The 25,815-nt window shown below is 47.4% G+C and overlaps 1 protein-coding gene across 1 annotated transcript in view; it reads left to right on the top strand.

The window, feature by feature from the left end:
* FLT4 (fms related tyrosine kinase 4) overlaps positions 1–25,815 on the top strand; it is a 241,440-nt gene that overhangs the window by 179,667 nt on the left and 35,958 nt on the right. The window contains 12 exon segments of the mRNA XM_030212922.1: positions 187–333; positions 3,084–3,145; positions 3,147–3,216; positions 5,674–5,709; positions 5,712–5,779; positions 8,196–8,309; positions 8,312–8,333; positions 11,779–11,883; positions 16,226–16,339; positions 18,642–18,730; positions 22,402–22,537; positions 23,593–23,687. Coding sequence (XP_030068782.1) covers positions 187–333; positions 3,084–3,145; positions 3,147–3,216; positions 5,674–5,709; positions 5,712–5,779; positions 8,196–8,309; positions 8,312–8,333; positions 11,779–11,883; positions 16,226–16,339; positions 18,642–18,730; positions 22,402–22,537; positions 23,593–23,687 — 1,058 coding nt within the window.

Genomic DNA, 25,815 nt, shown 5'->3' with positions numbered 1-25,815 from the left:
TATTTCTCTGTCCCAGGAGGGCTCACAATCTTGGTTTGTACCTGAGGCAATGGAGGGTTAAGTGACTTGCCCAAGATCACAAGGAGCAGTAGCGGGATTTGAACTGATATGCTATAAAGAACTCTTGCACATATCACCGTTTGTTCTCTCATTTGATTACCTTTGTCCATTGCTCTTTCTTTGCAGCTCAAGAGGCACCACACTTGCTTCACGACCTGACCAATAAGTTGGTAAATGTTAGCGACTCCATGGAGATGAGTGTGAGGCAGATGGTACTCCCCAGCCCCAGCATCCTCTGGTATAAGGATAACAAGCTGGTGGAAGAGGTCTCAGGTATGGCTTGTTGTACACAAAGGTCATGGTGGGTGGAGCTTAGAATGGAAAGAGGGAGGGGCTATAATCAGATGATCATTCTTCTGGCCATCCTCCTCTGGTACATAGATAGGGACAAAATCTCGTGATCAAATTTCTAGTATTTTCAAGGAGTAAGCACTGGTAATGGAACTGACTAAGAGCTGAGGCTGCTCCCAGCAACGCAGAGATTGAAGGGCAATTCTATAACTGGGCACCCGCATTAACACACTGCTACGAGCATGATTGTACTGAATGCCAGCACTTTTCACGGGTTCATGTATATAAATGACAGCAAAGCGACTAAGCGCTATTCTGTAAGGACATTTGTAAGAGGTCATAACCCCGGATTCTATATACAGCACTTTAATTGAGCTTACAAATTTAGGTGTGGGCCCAATTTATGCATAAAATATGGCCACATGCTCAATTTGCATGCACAATTTAATTGAATAACGAGCATGGGAGGGTCAGTGGCGTCCGTGAAATGTATACGCATCGTTATAGAGTAAGGGGGATCCATGCCTAATTTAGGTGCAAGAATTTACAGCAGGGTTCAGTTGGTGTAAATGGTTGTGCCTAAAAGTAGTCGTGGATCCCAGCACTAAGTACTATTCTATAAAGATGCCCAACTCGGAGGGGGGCATTGACATGGGTGGAGCATGGGAGAGGCATGGGTGATACTGTCAGTCAGTGGCGCAGCCAGACCTCGATGTTGGGGGGGGTCCAGAGCTCAAAGTAGGGGGGGCGCATTTTGGCCCACCTCCCTGCCGCTGCCTCCCAGCAGCCGCCGCCTCACTTACCTTTGTCTGGCCGGGGTCCATGCTGAAGTGTCGCGGGTGCTTAGTTTCATTAAAACGAACATGCACGTGATGTGAGGGGACGAGCAGAGCAGGCAATGCGGCGGAGAGTCGAGACCAGCGCTGGACAAACGCTTCAGCTGGCGGGGTTGGGGTCCGCCGCCAACCAACCAGGGGCCCCAGAGCCAATTTGGGGGGCCCAGGCCCTCGTGGCCCCCCGTAGCTACACCACTACTATCACCTGCACACACAACTTCCAGAACACTGTAATTACACATTCCCTTGCTTTATTTACCAGGTTAATCCAGATCTATGGTAAGAGTCTGTTCTATAGCAGCATCTGGCGCCCAGATTCCATTCTAGAATACTGAGATATGCTATTATTCTAGAATCTGGGCGCCAGATGCTGTTATAGAACAGACTCTTGCCATGCGACATCAGGGTGTCTAAAAGGGGGCACCCACTTAAGGAACTGCCCCATAGAGTCTACATCAGAAAGGAATAGAAGTATTTAATTGTAGGATATATGAGAGAAGTAGTGACTCAGAGGAAAATGGTGATCTAATAATAATAATAATATTTATTCTTATATTCCACATATTCCAAAAGAAATTAGTTCAACATGGATTACAATGAATAAGATACTGGTACATCCCGGGAATACAATAATGAGAATTAACTATCTAAAAGTAGATATCGCTACATTTATCTTACATTCGGTGTAAAAAGTGTACAGTAATCATATAAATCTTGTGAAGTTAACCATATCAGCATAACTTTTGCTGTAATAAAAAAACAAACCAAGAGGCACTGATCTGCCTACTGAGATACAAACAGTAAAGCAGATCACATACAAAATACCAAACAAGTAGATAAAAAGAAGTGGTTTATTGAACAGTTACCCTCTAGGGACAGAGATATATATTGTAAGCTCAATTTATATAATTATAAGCAAGTACTTTCTCTGTCCCTAGAGGGTAACTGTTCAATAAACCACTTCTTTTTATTTACTTGTTTTGGTATTTTGTATGTGATCTGCTTTTACTTTGTTCGTAATTTTTGCTGTAAGAAAAATCCTTCAAATAAAAATGTTTTACAACGTTGGCTGAAATTTTTGTAATCAGTGTTCCAGCATAAGTTGTAAGGAAGAGATTTCTGAAGTGTAGTTGCTTGGTAGACAAAAAAGGATTCAAACAGGTGAAAACGCCTCATCCCCTTAGGATTGGGATGAACAAAAGGATTAAGCTGTTTTAGGGGCCCTTTTACTAAGCCGCATAAGAGTCTACACGCGCCCAATGCGTGCCAAAAGTGAGGTACCACCCAGCTACCGTGTGGCTCTTGCGGTAATTTCATTTTTGGCACGTGTCCGAAAAATTATTTTCGGATGCGCGTATCAGACGCGCGCCAAGTGGCATTTGACACGTGTAGGTCATTACCGCCCAGTTACCACGTGAGTCTTTACCACCACTAGGTCAATGGCTGGCGGTAAGGTCGCAGGCCTAAAATGGACGCAACGGCAATTTTGATTTTGCCATATGTCCATTTTCGGCAAAAAAAAATTTTAAAAAGGCCTTTTTTACAGGCATGCTGAAAAAATGGATTGGCGCATGCCCAAAACCCGCGCCTACACTACCGCAGGCCATTTTCAGTGCACCTTAGTAAAAGGAGCCCTTAATGCCCATGATCTCATAGAAGATATAAATGTAAATAAAGAATGCTATAAGGAAGGGCCAACCTATTTTGAACAAAATACAATAAAACTTGAAAACCACCCTTGCCTCCATCAGAAGCCAATGGAGGCATAAATAATACTGAGAATCATGATCCCGTTTTGGTCTCGTTGGAAGAGAGGGAGCACCCGATCACAGGGTGAATTTAACCTAAGGTGGAAACACTCATGGTGAGTTCTCAATGATTATTCTTTTATTTCAGGGATTGTTCTGAGGGAATCAAATCATTCACTGAGTATTCAGAGGGTAAGAGAAGAGGATGCCGGGCACGTACCTCTGTAGAGCTTGCAACGGCAAAGGCTGTGTGAACTCATCAGCCAGCATCTCCGTGGAAGGTAATGTCCCCAGCTAGTGCTCAAGCGGGTGTCACTGGAGCACAGATGGCTTTTGGTAACCCCCTATCTTATTGGGCTGCCATGCTTGCAGACTTACAGAGTGACTGGCACCTCAGTCTCCTCCTTTCACCCCTTATGATCACCCTGGGCCCGATCTGGATTCTGTTTCTGTGAGTCCTGACGTCCTGCACGTTCCTACGTGCAGACATCAGGAGTCAAGAAAGACTAACAGAAACAGAATCCAGATCAGCAACGCGCCAGAGACCGGCGCTGAAGAGGACTTCGGCTGGCGGGGATGGGGATTCCCGCCAACAAAGGTACCTGACGGCGGCAGCAGGGGAGGGTTGGCGGCGGCGGCGGCAGGAGGGGGTTGATAGCGACAGGGGTGTGAAAGTAGGAGGGCCAGGGCTAAATCTGTGGGGGTCCATGCCCCCGTGGCCCCACCTAGCTACGCCCCTGGGTTCAGCAAGGATTTCTGAAAGATCAGGCTCCTGGCTATCCACAATGAATATCCATCCTACATATAAACTAAGAATTGGGCTGATTTGCATGGATTATTTACCCTGCTGGCAGCCCTTGAGGCAGGGGCGTAGTTAGATGGCCAATTTTGGGTGGGCCAGAGCCCAAGGTGGGCAGGCATGGAATTCACCACACACACCCCTCCCCCCAGTCCCCCTCCGGTTTTCTCCTCTCTCCACCCCTCCCTGCCCAAAAACCCCCAAATATTAAATACTTGAGCTGGCGGAATCCGCAAAACCCTGTCAGCTGAAGATTTCCTCCTCCTCCTCAAGCAGCCAGCACTCTTCCAAATGGCAGCCGGCAGCTCTTGTCTCAAACTGATTGCTGCTGCTGGCAGGCCGTGCATACTCAGTGCTTTTGCATGTGTGAAAACTGAGCATGTGCAGAAGGGCCAGTCTGTGTCAGCTCAAGGCAAGTGCTGCTGGCTGACATTTGGAAGAGCGCTGGCTGCCCAAGGAGAGGAAATTTCCAGCATGGCAAGGCTTGGGGATCCCTATCAGCTACAGCAAGTGTCACAATTTTGGGTGGGCTTGAGTCCAAAGTGGGTGGGCCCTGGCCCACCCAGGCCCACCTGTAGCTCTGCCACTGCCTTAAGAACTGAACTTGAGACCACACCGCATTACAAACCCTACTAGTGTTTGTATTGTAGGGGTGTGTGTGAAAGGAAATATTTGTTTTGTTTCATTTTCATTTCATGACTTATTTATTTCAGGGTACATATTCAAAGCAATGTAAACAGCCAGAAAAGGTTTCTGGCCATTTAAATTACTTGTCTGGGGCTAGCCGGACATATTGAGTGGCACTTAACTGGAAAGTGCCGCTAGTGGCATAGTAAGGGAAGATGGTGCCCGACATTTCCCCACCCCCGGCGATTGGGGGGGGGGCTCTTAACCCACACACACACACCCCGGTACCTTTTAAATCCTTCTGTTTTTCACCAGCACTGAGCGGAGACTCCTACCCACTGCTCATACCGGTTCAAGCCTTCCCTTTGACAAAAACTTCCTGGCCATTAATACAGAAAATAGAAAAATCGGCCATTTACCCCTGCAGAAAAATGGCCTTAGAACATGCAGGAAAAGAACATAAGAAGTTAAGAGTAGCCATACTGGGGTCAGACCAATGGTCCATCTAGCCCAGTATCCTGTGTTCCAAACAATGGCCAAGCCAGGTAACAAGTACTACTACTACTACTACTACTTCACACTTCTGTAGCGCCTACAAGGCATACGCAGCACTGTACATCAAACACAAAAGACAGTCCCTGCTCAAAGAGCTTACAATCTAGATAAGACAGGTAAACAGACAGAATAAGTAAGGGTAAGGGAATAAGAAGGTGGGGATAAAAGGACAGGGCAAGTGAATAGAGGTTAGGAGTGAAAAGCAGCGGCAAAGAGGTGGGCTTTTAATCTGGACTTGAAAACAGCCAAAGACGGGACTAGACATACAGGCTTGGGAAGTCTATTCAGGCGTGAGGTGCAGCGAGATAAAAGGAACGGAGTCTGGCAGAAACCCAAAAAGTATCTAGCAGAAACCCAAATGACCAAATGACCCATGTAAGAATGTGGTAAGGCCACCTTTTACCGCAGTTTGGTAAAAGGACCCCTAAATTTAGGCCAATGAATGACAGTTGTAAATATATAAGCAGAACTTTTAAGCTCCTAAATCAAGGTGAATTTTCAACTGACAATAGGTCACAAATTTAGAAGCCTAACTGAGGAGCATAATTTTAGGCGCTCAGCTTTTTTAGAATATCGAGCCTCATATTTTCTGTGTTGGAGATAATTAGCTTCCTTCTCTCCTTGTTGTTGGGTCCAATAACTGCATTTTCTCTAGGACGGCGAGAGCTCTGCCCTACAGAGCAACCACTTAACTGCCAAACCTGGTGATTCTTAGTTTGCATGTGCAAAATGATTCTATCTGATTTGTCTCTTCCAGGATCCGATGAAAAGATGAACGCAGAGATTGTAATTCTGACGGCACAGGAGTCATTGCAGTATTCTTCTGGATCCTCCTCATTCTCATCTTCTGTAACATTAAGAGAGTAAGTGCCAGGATGATAGAAGGGATTCGCATAGGGGAGCTGAATATCTGCCTTTCTGTTGCTCCTCTGCATAAGGCTATTACTCAGTTGTGGACATTTCAAAACCTTTTGCAGAAGCAGTTCACCGTATTCTATTTCCAGATTGATGAAAACACTATAGCAACGATCTCTGAGATGCAGCTAATCGATGGTTTCTATAGAAAGCAATAAGTATACAGAGCAGGGCGTAGCTACAGGGGGCCACGGGGGCATGGGCCCCCGCAAATTTCGTCCGGCCCCTGGTTTGGCTGGCAGGGGTCCCTAACCCTCGCCAGTTGAAGCCTTCTTCAGTGCTGGTCTCCGGCGCAGCCATGTTCCCTGCCCTACTCTTCTTCTTCTTGCTCCTTCTGTGCACGCTGACGCTCCAAGCACAGGAGGAGCAAGAAGAAAGAAGAGCAGGGCAGCGAACGCAGCTTCGCCAAAGACTGGGCTGAAGAAGACTTCGACTGGCGGGGATTGGGGACCCCTGCCAGCAAAGGTATTTGTTTTTGCGGGGGGAGCGACGAGGTGGTGAGGGAGAGCAACCAGGAAGCGAGGCGGTGGGGGTGAGGAGGCGAGGCGTGGCAGTGGGGAGGGCGGCACTCAAAATGTGCCCCCAACCTTGGCTCTGGCACCCCTCCCACCGTGAGGTCTGGCTACGCCCCTTATAGAGAGACCTCTTTTTGGAGAAGTGTTTCATGGGGAAGGGAAAGGGAAGTGATCTGGGATTTAGCTCACTCCTTTTTGTTTGTTGTTTACTTGAACTGCTTCAGCTGCTAGTGTACCAGTTTCATGTATGAACATATAAATGAATGAATGACTTCAGATTCTAACACTGTCCATATTAATCTGGAAACAGAGAAAATGACAGCAGATAAAGACCATATGGCCTAACTCATCTGCCCATCCATACCAACTTCTAATCTCTACTATCCTTTCCTCTCCGTTAGAGATCCTCTGTGCTTGTCCTATGCTTTCATGAATTCAGATCCAGTTCTTGTCTATACCACCTCCACACTCCATCACCCTTTCTCCAAAGAAGTATTTGCTTAGATTACTTCTGATTCGGTCCCCTTTCACTTTCAATCCTATGCCCCATCATTCCAGAGCTCCCTTTCAATTGAAAGAGACTCACCTCCTGAGCATTTATGCCACGGAGGTATTTGAGTTTCTCCATCGTATCGCCTCTCTGCCACCTTTCTTCCAAAGCATACATATTGAGGGGCACTTTTACTAAGCTGCGTAGGTGCCTATGCATGTCCAATGCACATCAATTTGGAATTACCACCCGGCTACCGCGTGGCCCGGGCAGTAATTTCATCATTTACGCGCGTCCACTACACACACTGGAAAGTAATTTTTATTTTCCGGCGCGCAGCACTAACAGAGCGGTAAAAGGCATTGTACATGCGTAGACCATTACCGCCCGGTTAATGCAAGAGACCTTACTGCTAAGTTAATGGGTGGCGGTAAGGTCTCAGACCCAAAATGGATGCGCGCCAATTTTTGTTTTGCCACACATCCATTTTCAGCCAAAAATTTTAAAAAGGCATTTTTTACAGGTGCGCTGAAAAATGGATCTGTGGGCTACAAAACAGGTTCCTACAGTAGCACAGGGCCATTTTTTCAACACACCTTAGTAAAAGGACCCCCTGAGATCTTTAACTCTGTTTTTATATACTTTATGACAAAGACCAATGACCCTGTTATTAGCTGCCCTGTGGACTGACTCTGTCCTGTTATCAATCTTTTAACTATGATGAATGCTAAATTCACCACCCCACCCCCCCCCCCCCCCCCCCAAAAAAAAAAAAAAATTGTGAAAAAAAAATTGAAAGGTTGAACTCCTCACAGTAGCTGTAAAGAAAAAGACGGGCAAAATGAATTAATGCATTACATGGATATGATGTGCCAGTATGTGATCCATCTATCCATGTCATTTTCACCTAATTATTAATGGAAATGGAAGCATATGACCTCTGTCCCTACTTAACATCACCTCAGATGCATTTCATCTCCGGAACTATCTACCCACTACTAACACTTCCCAGTTGGATTTGAAATGCTCCACTCATCAGCTCATAATAAATCTGAAACTCCTATACCCTCCCCATTTCTTCAATTTCTCTTCTGGTCGTACTGGGTCAGTTAGAGATGAGCTGGGAAAAACAAAGATAATCTAGGACAGTTCATCTGCAGTTCACTGCACAATCATAAGAGGAAGCAGATTGTATACCTGATGGCTAGGAGTCATGCTTTTTTCACACACCCCCCCCCCCCCCCCCTTGACTAGAAGGACTAAAGTCCCAATCCCAGATTCAGTCAGATAAGAAAAAGCAGAAATGCAGGAAGAATAACATTGTTAATGTAAGCGCATCTTCTTCCCTGTTTCCTGCAGCCCACTCATGCTGACATCAAGACAGACTACCTGTCAATCATCATGGACCCTGGTGAGGTGCCCTTGGAAGAGCAGTGCGAATACCTCCCCTATGATTCCAGCAAGTGGGAGTTTCAGCTCGTGAGCGCCTCCGGCTAGGTATGAGGAAACCACAAATCCTAGCTAAGGAGAACAATGTGCAGGGCTTTTTTGAGGGGGTACTGAGTACCTGCATCTTTTTCGTTGTCTGCTAAAATTGATCCATGGTCCCAAGTTTTAATGAAAGAGCTCAGGCTCTACACAACAATTCTGCCTTGTCAGAATTGCAGGGGGAAAGAGATAGGGGGAAAGGGAAATGGGACTTGATATACCGCCTTTCTGAGGTTGTTGCAATTACATTCAAAGCAGTTTACATATATTCAGGTACTTATTTTTTGTACCAGGGGCAATGGAGGGTTAAGTGACTTGCCCAGGGTCACAAGGAGCTGCAGTGGGAATCAAACTTAGTTCCCCAGGATCAAAGTCCACTGCACTAACCACTAGGCTACTCCTCCTGGCTATTGTGGGGTGGGTCCCTCAGGTATCACCCCAACCCTGAAGGGTGGCCTGGCATTTGAGTACCTGCACCTTTATTCTAGAAAAAATGCACTGACAATGTGCAAACTAATTGCTAAAAGATACATCGGTATCGGTTCATGCCCATTCTGCAAATGCCAGATTCTGCTTAAACGTTAAAGTTGAAGACTCTTTTAGACGCAGTAACTGTGTTTTCTAGTTCCTGTGAAGAGAGATGCTGGAGTCTTACAGCCAGGGCATATCAGAGTGGGGCCATCAGGGTCATTTAGCCAGGGTCTCACACAGAAAAGGAGCCTCTGTTTGGCAAAAATGTTTATTCGTTTAATATATATTTTAAACTAATTTGGATACTGGATTTTTCCTAATTCTAAGCAAGTTTCATGTTTCCCACATCTAAAAGTCTGCCCTCAACTGCTTTTTTATTGGGGGGGGGGTTATTATTATTGTTATTATTATGAATTCCAGGACTACTTCCAGGAATATGCACTTGCCGGGGCCTCCCTCTGTGATTTTCTGTAAAGCTCTGCCACAGGAAGTCAAGAGCAACAGTTTAGTACTGAATAAGAACTACCAATAAGACATATTGGGATTGATACTCAAAGTGATTTAAATGGCCAGAATGCGTTCCTGGCTGTTTAAATCGCTTATGTAGGGATATTTGGGGATACTCAGCTGTACTTAACCAAAAAATGTTACAGAATATCCCCTCTAACCACCCATGCTGAAAACCAGCTAGTTTGTGGACAGTTGGGGGGGGGGGGTGGAGTGAGGGCAAAGTGGAAAGTTAGGGGCCCCTTTACAAAGGTGCAGGAGGGCCTACGCACATACAGCGCATGCCAAATTGGCTAGCGCATCAGCCGGGCATTAATTTGGCGTGCGCTGAATCCCACAGTAGAAAATAATTTTCTATTTTCTACTGTGGGCCACTTACTCGGTGGTAAATGGCAGTTGGCACATGCTGCATGCTTACCGTGCGGAAAGCACGTGAGACCTTACTGCTAGGTCAGTGGGTGATGATAAGGTCTCAGGCTGGAAAATGGGTGCGTGCCAGTTTCTATTTTAGCACACGTCCATTTTTCCAGCCCCTTAAAAAAATGGCCCAGCGCATGCCCAAAAAGCACACTTGCATAGCCGCAGGCCACTTTTTACCGCAGCTTAGTAAAAGGACCGCTTAGCTGGTTAGTGGTGTTTTTCAGTCTGCTAACCAGCTAAGGGGCCCTTTTATTAAAGGGCAGTAGGGCTATTGCCAGCTTGGTGCAAGGTGAATTGGCCCTACCGCCAGGCTCACCCAGGAGCCCAACGGAATTTCTGGGTCTTACACGTGCCATTTCCAGTGCTAGAAAATGCCTTTTTATTTTCTAGTGCTGGGGGGGGGGGGCGTGCCCGATGGTAATTGGCACTGCCCGATTGTGGCCAAGCTACTTCCGGAGCCCTCACTGCCTCCTAAAGAGGAGGCGGCGTGGGCTCTGGCAGTTAATGGGCACGCGGACATTTTTTAAATATCGCACGACCATTTACTGGCGCTGTAAAAAAAGGTCTATTTACCAGCGGTGGTAACAGGTGGCCTTGACGTACGGCAATCCCATGCGCCAATGCCACCACAGGCTACCTTTGACCACTGTTTGGTAAAAGGGCCCTAAGTAACCACTCAAAATTAGGGCAGAAAAAGGACTGTCTTACTTTATGCGGCAAATTAACCAAGAACCAGTCTGAATATCGGTTAGTGCCTGGTTAACTTCTGGGTTGGCGGTCATACACAATATTCAATGCCAGGCAGTGGCATAGCTATGGGTAGACTTTTGTTTTATCCATAATCAATTAGTGGGAAGGGTGTGCATTGGATGGGGTGAGTTTGATTTGAGGAGGGGCAGAGGCAAGGAAGGGTCCGAGGCTTGTTGGATTTATTTCGAGAACTTCCTGATTACTGCTAGCTAATGGCTGATTTTCAGCACCTACTAATCAGATAATTCTCAGAGAGCCCAATATTCAGCAGTAGTGGAGCTGGCAGTATCCGGATAGCGGTGATTTTCAGCATGGCTATCTAGATAATTGTCTGCATGACTTTAGGACAAGGTGGAAAAAAGCTGCCCCAAGTGTATGGGATTAGGAATCTAGATAGTGGCTGAATTTATTTTTATTTATTTATTATGATTTATTTACCACCATTTTGAAGGAAGGACAGCACCACTATCCAGACAGCCACAATGCCAGGGCTATAGCAAGCTATGGGACCCTTTTACTAAGGCGCAGGAGGGTTAACGTGTGGGTAGTGTGCATCAAATCGGCACTACCACCGGGCTAGCGCGTGTGCCTGGCAGTAATTCTGAGTTTAGTGCATGCCGAATCCCGCGGTAGAAAATAATTTTCTATTTTCTACCATGGGTGACGTTCCGGCAGTAATCAGCAGTTGGGTTCGTGCTGCATGGTTACCACATGGGTAGCACGTGAGCCCTTACCACTAAGTCAGAGGGTGGCGGTAAGGGCTCAGGCCGTAAAAAGGCACGCACAGATTTAATATTAGGGCATGCCCATTTCCAGGCCCATTAAAAAGCCCTTTTTCTAGCTGCAGTAAAAAATGGTCCAGCGTGCACCCAAAACACGCACCCACACTACCACAGGCCACTTTTTACCGCAGCTTAGTAAAGGGCCCCTATGTGCGATCGGTGGGCCACACAGGGCACAAGGGAAGCCATCCATTGATTTTTCTTGTGCTGACATCATCAAGTGAGCGGGTAAGGAGTACTCCGTGTCAGTTGGGGGCATGTCACACAGGGCGCATGTGCTGACTTCAAACTCCCGATATTCAGCGACAGCCATTATCCAGATACTGTCACTGACTATCTGGATTTCTTTTTGTCCATGGAGGCCAACGTTTAAAAAACACTGACTGCTGTGCGCTCAGTAAATTGAATATAATTATCCAAATCTAGAGAGGTAGGTTGATGTAGGGCCTGAAAGTTAACCGTGAGGGCATGACGCTAAAAATTCACCTAGGCTTGAGTATGTCCTGTCTTTGCCACTTGTGCAGGGAAAGTGCTGGGCCATGGAGCCTTTGGGAAAGTGATGGAAGCCTCGGCGTTTGGAATCAACAAAAGCAGCAGCTGTGAAACCGTCGCAGTTAAAATGCTTAAAGGTAGGTGACTGGAGAAGATTTCCCTCTCTCCAAAGAAAATAAGAGCACTGGATCCTGCCAAGTACTCATGACTGGGATGGCCCACTGTTAGAAGCAGGATGCTGGGCTTGATAGACTGGTTTGATCCGATATAGCAATTCTAATGTTATTATTTTTTACCACAAGTCACATTTTCTGCATCTCTATGTACTGGAATCACGCATTGTGCGAAATTCTATAAAGATTGGCACTAAGCATGATTCTATAAATAGTGCTTTCCCTTTATAGAATCGTGCTTAGTGCTGATTTCCACACCCAAACTTTGGGTGCCAGGCTTACGCCTGCTGAAACCTGGTATAAATACTGGTGCCCAAGTTGGGTGTGCTGACCTTGTATACTATAAGTGCATGTAGAACTTTTTGGAACACCCTTAACATGTCTATGGCCACGACCCTTTTCAGATACATGCTATGGGGGATAGGCACTCTGCACATGCAATTTCTTATGGCTGCCAATTAACCCAAATAATTGGGTTATTAGCACTCAATTATTGATAGTTCAGAGCTCTTTAATCAATTAGGGGTCCTTTTACAAAGACGTGCTAGTGTTTTTAGCACGTGTGTGAAATATGCTTGTGCTAAATGGTAGAGATGCCCATATAGGGGCGTCCCTAGCATTTAGTGCATGCTAAAAATGCTAGCGTGCCTTTGTAGAAGGACCCTATTTGCACACACATCTTAGGAGCGCGCAGATCTGGGCATCATATATAGAATCCGGGAGATTATCTTTAGCACACTTTAATAAATCTAGTCTGTAGAGGGCACCGTTCAGCCCTCCTACTTGGCTTGCTGGTCCACAGGCACTTGCCTCTAGCAGGCCTGCAAATAGATTTTGATAGGGATTTTGATAGGGAAACTCCCCATGGACAGTGCAAGGCTTTGCAAATGAAATCCTCAAGTGTCCCGCCACCTGTGCTCCCCCCTTTTCCCATTAGCTATGGAAATCCCTCTGAAAATTGCCCCGTTAGAGTTTGCTAATCTGAAATACTTGTTTAATTTATTTTAACCTAGAGAATGCAGGAGAAGCTCCCGATAGCCTCCAACAAAAACCCTGACCCGTGTGGTACCCCGGAGGAAGTGCAAGCGTGAAATGCGCCATGGTGTTTCTTGGAGTCCAGCGGGAGATAGCGTAGGCCGCTTTTAGCATGGCTGTAAAATGGCCGTAATTTTTTATTTCCCATTAATGGCCATGTGCTAGTTTCCAATTAGCATATGGCCATTAGCATGTGCACCCTTACCACCATCAAACCTATAAATGGCAAGTGACCGACTCACCTGCAAATGCGCAGTAGAGACTTCCCTCTCTGTCCCGCCCCCGCGTCAAGACGTGATGACGGGGAAGGGGGCGGGACAGAGAGGGAAACTGCGCTGAAGGGGAGGGAGGGAACCGCTGACGTCGCTACCGCTCCCCCCCCCCCCCAAGGTAGCCGCTACCGCCCCCCCACCCCGGAGTCGCCACCACCCCCCCTTCACCCGGCCCGGGCCCTCTCTTCGTTATTCAACTTACAGCAGCGCCAAAACAGCAGCAAGCAGCTCAGCTTCAGCTCCGTCGGCCTTCCTTCCCTGCCTGTGCCCCGCCCTCGCCGACGTGACGTCACACGAGGGCGAGGCACAGGCAGTGAAGGAAGGCCAACGGGAGCCGCTGCTTGCTGCTGTTTCGGCGCTGCTGTTAGTTGAATAACGAAGAGAGGGCCCGGGCCGGGTGAAGGGGGGGGTGGTGGCGACTCCGGCGTGGGGGGGGGGCGGTAGCGGCTACCTTGGGGGGGGGGAGGGGACATGGGACGTCTCAGAAGGAGGGGGGCCTTGGAGCTGGGAGGGAGGGAGGGGGGGAAGGAAGGGGGCCTGGGGAGCTGGGGGGGCCTGGGGCCTTGGAACTGGGAGGGAGGGAGGGAAGGGGGCCTTGGGAGCTGGGGGGGCCTGGGGCCTTGGAACTGGGTGGGTGGGAGGGAGGGAGGGAGGGCGGGGGGACTTGCAGCTGGGAAGGGGGGATGACTGGAGCCGGAGCTGGGAGGGAGGGCAGGGGGGCCCTTACAGTTGTGAGGGAGAGCAGGGGGCCTTGGAACTGGGAGGGAGGGAGCAGGGGGGGCCTGGGGCCTTGGAACTGGGAGGGAGGGAGGGCGGGGGGCCTTGCAGCTGGGAAGGGGGGAGGACTGGAGCCTTGGAGCTGGAGGGCAGGGGGGGCTGTTACAGTTGTGAGGGAGAGCAGGGGGCCTTGGAACTGGGAGGGCGGGAGGGAAGGGGGCCTTGGGAGCTGGGGGGGAGGGCCTGGGGCCTTGGAACTGGGAGGGAGGGAGGGCGGGGGGCCTTGGGAGCTGGGGGGAGGGCCTGGGGCCTTGGAACTGGGAGGGAGGGAGGGCGGGCAGGCATGGGGCCTTGCAGCTGGGAAGGGGGAGGACTGGAGCCTTGGAGCTGGGAGGGAGGGCAGGGGGGCCCTTACAGTTGTGAGGGAATGGGGCCCCTTACAGTTGTGAGGGAGAGCAGGGGGCCTTGGAACTGGGAGGGAGGGAAGGGGGGCCTTGGGAGCTGGGGGGGAGGGCCTTGGAACTGGGAGGGAGGGAGGGCAGGGGGCCTTGCAGCTGGGAAGGGGGGAGGACTGGAGCCTTGGAGCTGGGAGGGAGGGACAGAGGGGGCCTTGGAGCTGGCAGGGAAGGAGGATGGCAGGGGCTTTGCAGCTGCAACGGGAGGGGGGCCTTGGGGAAAAAAACATTCCAATACCCGCCCGTTTTTACGGGCTTAACGGCTAGTCTATGCATAAGGCGGTAAGGACTCCTGCGCTAACCCTTTGCTAATCAGGCAGCGCACATCAATTTACCTGTGCTACCTACTTAGCTCAGAGAATGCCTACAAACGTATCCCCCCCATGCTAAAAAATATTTTTTAGTGCGGGATTGGTGTGCCTGGATCCCAGAACACCTGAGCGCATCCCATAGTAGTGCCTTTTTAACATGCGATAAGCATGCGTTATTGCGCACCGCCGCTTTGTATACGGTCCTCTATATTTTTTATAATCCGCAACATCTAACTACCTTTGTGACAACCAGGGGTGTAGCCAGACCTCACGTGGGAGGGGGCCAGAGCCCGAGGTTGGGGGCACATTTTGAATGCTGCCCCCCCACCGCTACGCATCGCCTCGCCTCCTGGCCCCCCCACCTCACCTCCTCGTCGCTCCCCCTCACCTCCTTGCCACTTTCCCTCACCACCTTGTCACTTTCCCCGCAAAAACAAATACCTTTTGCTGGCGGGGGTCTTCAACCCCTGCCAGCCGAAGCCTGCACAGCGTGCACAGGAGGAGCATGAAGAAAGAATTGTAGGGCAGCGAACGCGGCTACACCGGAGACCGGCACTGAAGAAGGCTTCGGCTGGTGGGGGTTGGGGACCACCGCCAGCCAAACCAGGGACCCGGATGAAATTTGCGGAGGCCCAGGCCCCATGGCCCCCCCCATAGCTACGCCACTGGTGACAACCAAATCTCAAGTCTCAAGTAGCCACTTCTGCTGGAATTGTAGCAACTAGTTCACCTGTGGGTTAGGGTTACTAGTAAATCACACTTAGAATTTAAGCTGTCACTAACTACAAGAATTGACATCTTTTTTGTTTCTTGTGTTACCTTTGTATCGTGAAATGGATCTCTTTGAAAGTTGTAGACTAGTAAACTTTGGACTGTAAAGTTTTTTATTTTTCTTCTTTGGATATTTTTCCTGTGGACTAGAATGTACTCCGGTCTCTTTACTGTAGCAAGTTTATATTGCTTGTGATTGTATTTAGAAATTTCAATAAATATAACATTTTTTAAAAATCAAAGCAGAGAAAACCAAGCAGAAATAAATTGCACTAATCTCCATGCTGTAAACTTACTGGCTCTGAAAAACAGGAACCACTTATAAAAATAAATCTTTCACTTTGAAATATTTTTTTCTTTCACTTACAACTTTGTGAAGATGTTGTATGTATTTTTAGAGATATGTGGGGAAAAAACAAAGACAACAAAATCCCCACCAGTCGCGATTCTGCAGAGCTGCGGTTGATGCTGGTGGTACAAATAGCGTAGATACAAAGTTGACTCAGTTACACACATGATCCCTCGGAGCGCAGGGCCATGTGCAGCCACCCCTGCTTATGCAGTAATTTCAATGCAATTTTGCACCATCCAGAGATGAGAGGCAGTACCCACAGAAACTGGAGCCATGTATTGCTTGTCTTTCATTCAAGTTCAAATTTGCTGGCTGTAGAATGAAGGGTAGCAGCAGGGATATTTCGTTGCATCAGGAAGGAGAGACCATAACCTTATTGACTGTCTGTTTCAGAGGGAGCTACAGCGAGTGAACACAAAGCATTGATGTCAGAACTGAAGATCCTGATTCATATTGGTAACCACCTGAATGTGGTGAACTTGCTGGGTGCCTGCACGAAACCCAACGGTAAATTTCTAAGCGTTGAATATAACTAATCTTATGGAATGTGTTGCGCGTGCAAAAGCTCAGATTATCGCAGTAATGACAGCATTGGTCATCCAAGATAGGCAGCTATTTATAGCCAGTTTCTTTAGGTTATGGCTGAAAATTTCCTGAGTTAATTTGTCTTTTATAATCTAGCTGGCTAAGTTGAGTACTGAAGGGGGGGGTTTAAAAACAGACACTTGGGGGAATGCACGTTTATGTTGCTCCTGGGGAGAGCTAAATCATAGAAAGTTGCTTGTTTTGTGCATCTCAATTCCTATTTCTGAGGTCCTTTTACTAAATTGCGCTGAAAAGTGGCCTGCGGTAATGTAGGTGCATGTTTTGTCTGCGCACAGAATCATTTTTCAGTGCACCTGTAAAAAATGCCGAAAATGGACGTGCGGCAAAATGAAAATTGGCGTGCATCCATTTTGGGTCTGAGACCTTACCACCAGCCATAGACTTAGCAGTAAGGTCTCATGCGTTAACCGGGCAGTATTGGTCAACGTACGTTAAAGTGCCGATTACCGCCCACATGCCAGAAAATAAAAATACTTTCTGATGTGCAAAGTGGATGTGCATTACTGCCTGGGCCAAGCAGTAGCCAGGCATGGCCGCCGAGAGACTGGACCAGGCCCGGGACAAGGCCACCCCCGGGCCCCCCCCCCCCCCATCCGAGGTCTCCAGCCCCCCCCTCCATCCGCCACCGGACCCTCTCTCCACCCTCAGGCCCTCTGCACTGACCTTAAGCGCCTCACCTTCGAACGCGCAGCAAGCAGCAGCAGACCACTCCTTCCTTCTGTGTCCCGCCCTCGCGGAAGTTACATCAGGCGAGGGCGGGACAAGGAAGGAAGGAGTGGTCTGCCGCTGCTTGCTGTGCTTTCGAAGGTGAGGCGCTTAAATTCAATGCCAGGGAGCGACGGAGGGCGGGCGGGCCGGACTGCGGTGGCGCTGCCGGGCCCCCCCCCCGGGGGCCCGGGCCCAAGGAATTTTGTCCCCCCTTCCCCCCCACCCTCTGCGGTCCTGTAGCCATGTGTTAACTCAGATCTGACGCACGTTGGGCGTGCATAAGCGCTTACACGGCGTAGTCAAAGGGCCCCTCTATGGGCTATGTAAAATGAGGCTCCACATGTACAGTGGTGCTGAATATGTACAATAATTTAAATGCAGGTGTTCAAACTAATCCAGTTGCCACTGCCGCTGAAAATTGACCCCACATAATAAATTTTGGGGCTCATTTTCAAAAGAGAATACCATCTCAAAAATGGCATTTTTCTCCCAAAAAAAAGTCCAAATTGCAATTTTTAGAACTCGGATATGAGATGTTTTTCTCTACAGTACGTCAAAATCATGAGGAAGCATGTTGGAGCATGTTGGGGGTGGGATTTGGGCATTCCCAAAACGTGGATGTTTTTCTCCCATAATGGAAGAAAGCAAAAACATTCAGGGCTAAAAGTTAGACATTTTGGTCTGCACATGTTTCAATCATGACTAAGTCACAAAAAGGTGCCCTAAATGAGGGGTTAAGACATGATACCCCTTACTCCCCCAGTGATCTCTCTGATCCCCCCCCCCCCCCCCCCCCCCCCCCCAAAGCTGTGAAAGAAGCAGTAGATATCAGCCTCTCTGACAGCTTCAGATGTTATGGCCAGTCCTGTTACAGCAGCAAGCAGGTCCCATGAGTAGCCTAGTGGTCAGTGCAGTGCACTGCAGAGAAGGGGACCCAGGCCCATATCCCACTCTAACTGGTACACTTGTGATGAAAAGTGTAAGCCCTCCAAAACCTACCAAAAACTTCCTATGCCTACATATTGGTGACATCTGCAGGCATAAGGGCTATTGTAGTGATGTACAGTAGGTTTGGGAGGTTTTGGTGGGCTCACCATACAATATAAGGGGTGGTAACAGCAAGAAGTGTACCTGGGACCTTTTATGTGATGTCCACTACAGTGCCGCTAGGATGTCCCACTGCTCTGCTGGGATGTCTGTGTAGCCAGTCTAAGAATGCTGAGCCCCTCCCCCCCTCCCATACATCCCAATGACTTATTTTTGTGCATTTATAACTTGGACGTTTTGGGGGTGGGGGTTCAAAAATGGTCTTAAAAGATAGTCTTGAGCATAAAAATGTCTTGGAAATGGCCATTTTTGAAACAAAAAGTTGGACATTTTTCTGGTTTGAAAATGGCCATGTTCGCTACTGGATTTTTGGACGTCCAAAATTGGATTTAGACATCATATCAAAAATGCCCCTCCACAGTCCCTAACCCTGATTCCTCTCTGTCAGGTCCACTCATGGTCATTGTGGAGTTCTGTAAATACGGAAACCTCTCAAACTACTTGCGGACCAAAAGGGACGGATTCAGTCCATGCAGGGTATGTATGTACAATTCTTACTTCAGTTTTTCTTCTCCACCTCCTCTCTTATATAGCCCTCTTCTTCCTTCACCATGTCATCAACCACTTTCTCCCTACTCTTCCATAGATGGTGTATGTATCATCCATGTCCCCCCTTGGAGGGTGTGTTATGCACTGCTTCCTTTTTCTTTTACCTTATTTTCCAAATATCTTTCCTACAAAGCACACTAATGTATTCTTCCCCTTTCTATATGGCATCTATTTATTGCCTTGCCTAATCCTTTCTATCTCACCTGCTCCCATGAAATAGCATACATGTATCAATTGTCTTGTCTATTGTAGCCTTTTCTCAACCTTTGTATGCCAAGAACTGGCTAGCTTCTGACACATTTCACAGCTAAGGGCGCCTCTGACTGATCGTGGGGACCAAGGTCATCCGTGCCTCTTTACACAGCTTTTACTGCAGGACCCTTCCTCAGTATGGTACACACGGAGGTCAAAGCTATTTAACAAGCTACTTTTATTCAAAAAGAAAAGAAAAGTAGTTCCCTTTCATCCATTACTCTAGCTTGATGTGCAGTTTTCACTTAATGCCCTGCTTATTAAGCTGTGCTAGAGGGCGTTAGCTTTTTTAGCTCGTGCTAACGGTGTAGGCACCCATGCTATTCATGTGGGTACCTACATGGCTAACGTGCACTAATTTTATGCATGCGCTAAAAACGCTAGTGCATCTTAGTAAACTGGTCCCTTAGGGGGTCTTTTACTTAGGCGCACTGGCGTTTTTAGCGTGCGTTAAAAATAGGCATGCACTAAATGCTAAAGATGCCCATAGGAATACATGGGCGTCTTTAGCGTTTACCGTGCACCCATTTTTAGCACGCACTAAAATGGCAGCGTGCCTTAGTAAAAGACCCCATTAGTCTGTTCTATGCAGGGCTTTTTTGAGGGGGTACTGAGTACCAGCACCTTTTCCATTGTCTGCTAAAATTGACCCATGGTCCCCAAGTTTTAATGAAAGATCTCAGCCTCTACACACTAATTCTGCTTTGTCACAAATTCAGTGACTGGTTGCAGGGAGCCTGGCTATTGTGGGGTGGGTTCCTGAAGGTGGCCTGGCATTTGAGTACCGGCACCCTTTTTGCTACCAAAAATGCACTGGTTCTTGAGCTGTGTTCCTGGCCTATTCGGTATTTCACTCCAGACTAGGTTTTCAGGTACACCCAGTCCCGCACAAATCGGGTTTCCTAAGTCCTCATTATTAAGCTCCCCTTCTGTGAAGCCCTGAACATCTCATAATATTTTAAGACTTTTCCCTCTGCACTGCTCCCTTTTCAACCTGTCAGTGCCCATTCACTAGGGGGAGTTGTTTTATTTTCTGAAGTAGTCTATTAACCATAAACACTGGTTTTGAGTGGTAAGAATTAATCAAATGACTAACCACTTGCTTGTAGAAAGAAATACACCATTACAAGTCTCAGATGATCAAAGTAGGTTGGTTGCCCTGTTAGCCCCCTTGTATATATAGAAATAAAGGATAATAAATAAACACAAGAATATAAGGTGATACCTTCTTATTGGGCCAAATACATATTTGGACTATGTTTCAAGAGCTAAACCAGATACTCAAAGGAGAGGCACCTAAAGGAAGCAGGACTGTCGCTGCTTTGCTGAGACATCATCAGAGAACAAGGGCAGAGTAGCAGAAGCTGTGACTCTTCATCTTTTCCTCCTACCCAGCCTGCGCTCATCTCGATCTAACATAGTAACATAGTAACATAGTAGATGACGGCAGAAAAAGACCTGCATTGTCCATCCGGTCTGCCCAACAAGATAAACTCATATGTGTATACCTTACCTTGATTTGTACCTGCCTTTTTCAGGGCACAGACCGTACAAGTCTGCCCAGCAGTATTTCCCGCCTCCCAACCACCAGTCCCGCCTCCCATCACCGGCTCTGGTACAGACCGTATAAGTCTGCCCTCCACTATCCTCGCCTCCCAACCACCAACCTCTCTTCCCCCACCTGCTCTGCCACCCAATTTCGGCTAAGCTTCTGAGGATCCATTCCTACTGCACAGGATTCCTTTATGCATATCCCACGCATGTTTGAATTCCGTTATCGTTTTCATCTCCACCACCTCCCGCGGGAGGGCATTCCAAGCATCCACCACCCTCTCCGTGAAAAAATACTTCCTGACATCTTTTTTGAGTCTGCCCCCCCTTCAATCTCATTTCATGTTCTCTCGTTCTACTGCCTTCAATCTCCGGAAAAGATTTTTTTGCGGATTAATACCTTTCAAGTATTTGAACGTCTGTATCATATTACCCCTGTTCCTCCTTTCCTCAGGGTATACATGTTCAGGTCAGCAAGTCTCTGCTCATACGTCTTGGAACGCAAATCCCATACCATTCTCGTAGCTTTTCTCTGCACCGCTTCCATTTTTTTAACATCCTTCTCAAGGTACAGCCTCCAAAACTGAACACAATACTCCAGGTGGGGCCTCACCAACGACTTGTACAGGGGCATCAACACTTCCTTTCTTCTGCTGATCACACCTCTCTCTATACAGCCTAGCAACCTTCTCGCTATGGCCACCGCCTTGTCACACTGTTTCGTCGCCTTCAGATCCTCGGATACTATCACCCCAAGATCCCTCTCCCCCTCAGTACCTATCAGACTCTCCCCGCCTAACACATAAGTCTCTCGTGGGTTTCTACTCCCTAAATGCATCACTTTGCATTTCTTCGCATTGAATTTTAATTGCCAAACCTTAGAAAAATTGCACTGATCTGATCTGATAAATAGAGAAGGAAGAGGAAGACTGGCAGTGTAGTTCCATGAATCACATCTTGGATAAAGTACCGCAGTTACTGTGTTAATCCACTTTCAAGCTAAAAAACAGAAATTAAAAAAAGGAAAATAAGGTGATGCCATTTTTATTGGACTATTAATACATTTTTGGCAGGCTTTTGAAGGCAGCATCTTCTTCTGACTGACCTATTCATCAGTTTAGCTTGATAAAAATTTATGTCAAAACACATATTAAAAAATTCTCAAAATATTAAGAATGCTTAGCTTCCAGCTGTGATGTCAAAGTGGTCAAAACTCATCTCCCATGTAATGGCCAAAATATCCAAAATAACCCAACACGATTGTATTTTGAACTATCCACACTCTGCTTCAGGGAAAATCAAGTATCAATATCTCAAATCTCTCTCTTGAAATTTATTGCAAACGCATTTAACAACAAATAAACACAAGGTTACATACAGAATTTACACACGGGCTACATGTTGAAGCTTTATGGCTAAGACTCAGTGCAATTTTTCTAGCAAAAAAGGTGCCGGTACTCAAATGCCAGGCCATCCTTCAGGGGTGGAGTGATCACTGAGGGTCTCACCCCACAATAGCCAGGCCCCCTGCAACCAGTCACAGAATCTATGACAAAGCAGAATTGGTGTGTTGAGCATGAGCTCTTTCATTAAAACTTGTGGTCCATGGGTCAATTTTTCTAGCAAAAAAGGTGCCGGTACTCAAATGCCATGCCACCCTTCAGGGGGTGAGTGATCACTGAGGGTCTCACCCCACAATAGCCAGGCCCCCTGCAAGACTTCAATGCATTATACATTATTAAAAGAGGACTCCACATCTTGTGAAAATGTGCCATAATTTATGGTCTTTCTCCCAGGAGAAATCACCCAGACTGCGTAATCAGGTCCAGTCCATGGTGGAGGCAGTGCGAGCAGACAGAAGTCGTGTTGGTAACAGTGAAAACGTTATTTTCAACAGGCTTCTGATGAATAAAAACCAGATAGTGCCAGAAGGTAAGAAAGCTACATTAGAACCCCCCCCCCCCCCCCCCCCCCCCCCCCCCCCCATAGTTTAACCCACTGAACTTCAACCACATCTGTGCAACCATTCAGACATTAACCATGTTTAATGTAGTGCTTGTGAACTGGGTGAAGCCGAATCATTTCACTGTAATCTAATGCAGCCTTTCATGTTGTCTGTATTGAATCTCTATTCTCTATATGCCCCACAAAATTAGTGGTGTCAAGGCCAGCCTTAAGCAGGGTCAGCAAGGGTGGCCGCATAGAGTCCCGCACTCCTAGGACCCCATGCTTAAATGAGGGTGCTTTGCAACTGGTGACTGACCAAAACTTAAAGCTTCTTTTCCCTATCCATGTCCTTCTGTCTTTATTTATAATACAAGATAATAAGTTGGTAATACAATGTAACAATGTAAACTAGATGATAAATGTCTGTCAATGGTTCTCTATTTTTGCTTTTGTAGTACCTCAGGGGTCCAGGGTATCTCACGCTTGTAAATTACTAAGATCACACTAGTAGTCAGGGATTAAAGAATTTTGTTTAAATAAAAGCAATTCCAGGCCCCCTATTTGAAATCTTGCCACAAGTGGGGAGGGGATACCAAACCAGTCCACACATGGCCCTGCAAACGCTAATGCCAGCTCTGGGTGGCATCCTATTTCCAACCAAAATATTTTGGCCCTGTGAGATAATGGCCAAATGAAACTTAATGTCTTGCTTTTTCTACTAACTAATCAAGGGGTCCTTTTACTAAACTGCAGTAGCGTTTATAGCTTACGGTAGAAATCAGCTGCAGTAAATGCTGAGACGCCTATAGGAATATAATGGACATCTCGGCGTTTGCCACCAGCTGATTTCTATGCGAGCTATAAACATTACCACAACTTAGTAAAAAAAAACCCTAGTCTTAGAGTGAAATTCTTTGCTGTGCTCACTCTTCTCAGTTGTCCATCAGTTGTTCAGACACCCAAGACAGTCTCAGAATATATGAGTTGTCTTTCTCTAGAGCACTTTTCTTTAATCTCTTTTTTTCCCCTTCTAAATTTAGTGGATGACTTGTGGCAAAGCCCATTGACCATGGAGGACTTAATTTGTTACAGCTTCCAGGTGGCTCGGGGCATGGAGTTTCTAGCATCCAGAAAGGTAGGCTGCTTCTTTTGTTTATTTGTGTTTTTTAATAAAAGTTTTACTTATTATTATTATTGGGTTTTTTCCAACCATCGCTACATAGCCAATTATCCAATATAATAATTCTCACCTCCAACATTCTGAGGCTGCCTGGAACCATTGTTTCCGCTGGAGGTGGTGTCCCTCATGTAGTAGATAATAGTGCCGTCACACAACCCACACCAGATTGGCCAGTAGAAGGGAGAGGAGTGGAGCCACGATACAGGGAGCAGCGAATCAGCACAACACTGGGAATGCACAGCAGCAGGAACAGAAGCCTCTCTCACACAGTTACTCTCACATACACTCTCTCAAACATACACACTCAGAGGAAAACCTTGCTAGCGCCCGTTTCCTTTCAAACAGAAACGGGCCTTTTTTACTAGTATATTATAACATTTTCTCAATATTCTTCAATCAAACATATAATACCACATCTTGATTTTTCTGGTTTCTCCCTCCTCTCCTCTTCACCTCCCCCTATTTTTCCTTTCCCCTCGTTATGTCCCTTTCCCCAGTGGACTAGAGGAGCAGCCTAGTGTTTAGAATAGTAGGTGTAGAACCAAGGAACAGGGCTGCTGAGAGACTGGGCTGGGCCCGGGGCAAGGCTGCCCCCGGGGCCCCGACAGCCCCCCTCCGTTCACCACCAGGCCCCCTGCATTCAAATCACAGCGCCTCACCTCTGTGTGAAAGCGCAGCGGCAGATTGCCTCCCTTCGGGCCTTCTCTCCCTGTGTCCCGCCCTCGTGGAAACAGGAAGTTACATCAGACGAGGGCGGGACACAGGGAGGAAAGACCCGAAGGGAGACAATCTGCCGCTGCGCTTTCACACAGAGGTGAGGCGCTGTGATTTGAATGCAGGGGGTCGGTGGCGGATGGAGGGGGGCTGTCGACGGAGCCGAGATTGGGCAGGTAAGACCAGGGACTGCGGCGCCAGGCTCCCCTTTGTCCCCCCTGCCCCCCCTCTCAGTGGCCCTGCCAAGGAAACCAGAGTTCAAATCCCACTGCTGCTCCTTGTGGCCTTGAGCAAGTCACACAACCCTCCATTGCCTCAGGTACAAACTGATCGTGGCCTTCCAGGGACAGGAAAATACCTAATATACCTCAATGTAGTTCACCTTGAACAACTACCAGAAAAGGCATGAGCTAAATCCAAAAGTAATAATACAGGACTCATCAACTATGAACAATAAATATTATAATAGTCCTAATGTATTTGCACATGTAGTAATAAAGGGAGGTATAAAGGTTGTACCTGTAGAGTAGTATAGTACAGGGATGTAGCTGTATGGAGCCTTGAGGGCCCAGACCCCCATTCCTGGTTCAGGATCCCTCATTACTTGCTCAGGTATTGGTAGGATGTGTGCACTTGGCCAGCATGAACCCTACTGGTATCTCACCTTTTGTAGGACTGAGGCCTGGTTAGGCCATGAACCATCTTTTCTGAACAATGCCATCATGGATTCTGTATGACTTCCTGGAAACACTGTGCTAGCTGACATCAGTATATTTTTGTAACTTTACCATATTTGCTTATTTTTATTATCTATATAATAATATATTTCCACATTGGCATTTTTTCTTTTATGTGGACAGCACTACTAGTATCTTAGGGCCACCTTAGGTGTAGTCATGCTCCTTGCAAGAAGAATCCAGAGTGATTTTCTGTTATTGCATTTTCACCTACAGCCCCTCCCTCCATCCTCTGGGGTCTCTGTCCCTTCCCTCCTCACAAGGTCCTACGTCTCTTTCTTTCCTATGCCCACTCCTGGCGCTGCAATCTTCCAACTTTCAGCAGTGGCGGTGATCGAAGCAGTCCTCAAGCATTCCTTCTGTGCAACTTCCTGTCCCCACATAGGCAGGGCTCTGCAGAGGGAAAGCTTATGGGGTTAGCCGGAGGCAAGGCAGCTTTGTTCGCTGATGCTGCCAAAAGACATAAGATTGCAATGCCGGGGGCAGGTACAGAAAGGAAAGAGATGCCGGACCACGGGGAGGGAAGGGAAAGAGATACTGGGCCACACGAGGTAGGGGAGGTCTGAGAGAGTGAGAGAGAAGCCAAGCCCTTGGGAGTTGGGGAAAGGATGAATGGAAGGATTAAAAAAATG

Source organism: Microcaecilia unicolor, chromosome 8 (assembly GCF_901765095.1).
Source record: "Microcaecilia unicolor chromosome 8, aMicUni1.1, whole genome shotgun sequence".
Lineage (NCBI taxonomy): Eukaryota > Metazoa > Chordata > Amphibia > Gymnophiona > Siphonopidae > Microcaecilia > Microcaecilia unicolor.
This window is presented reverse-complemented; position numbering and strand designations above follow the sequence as displayed.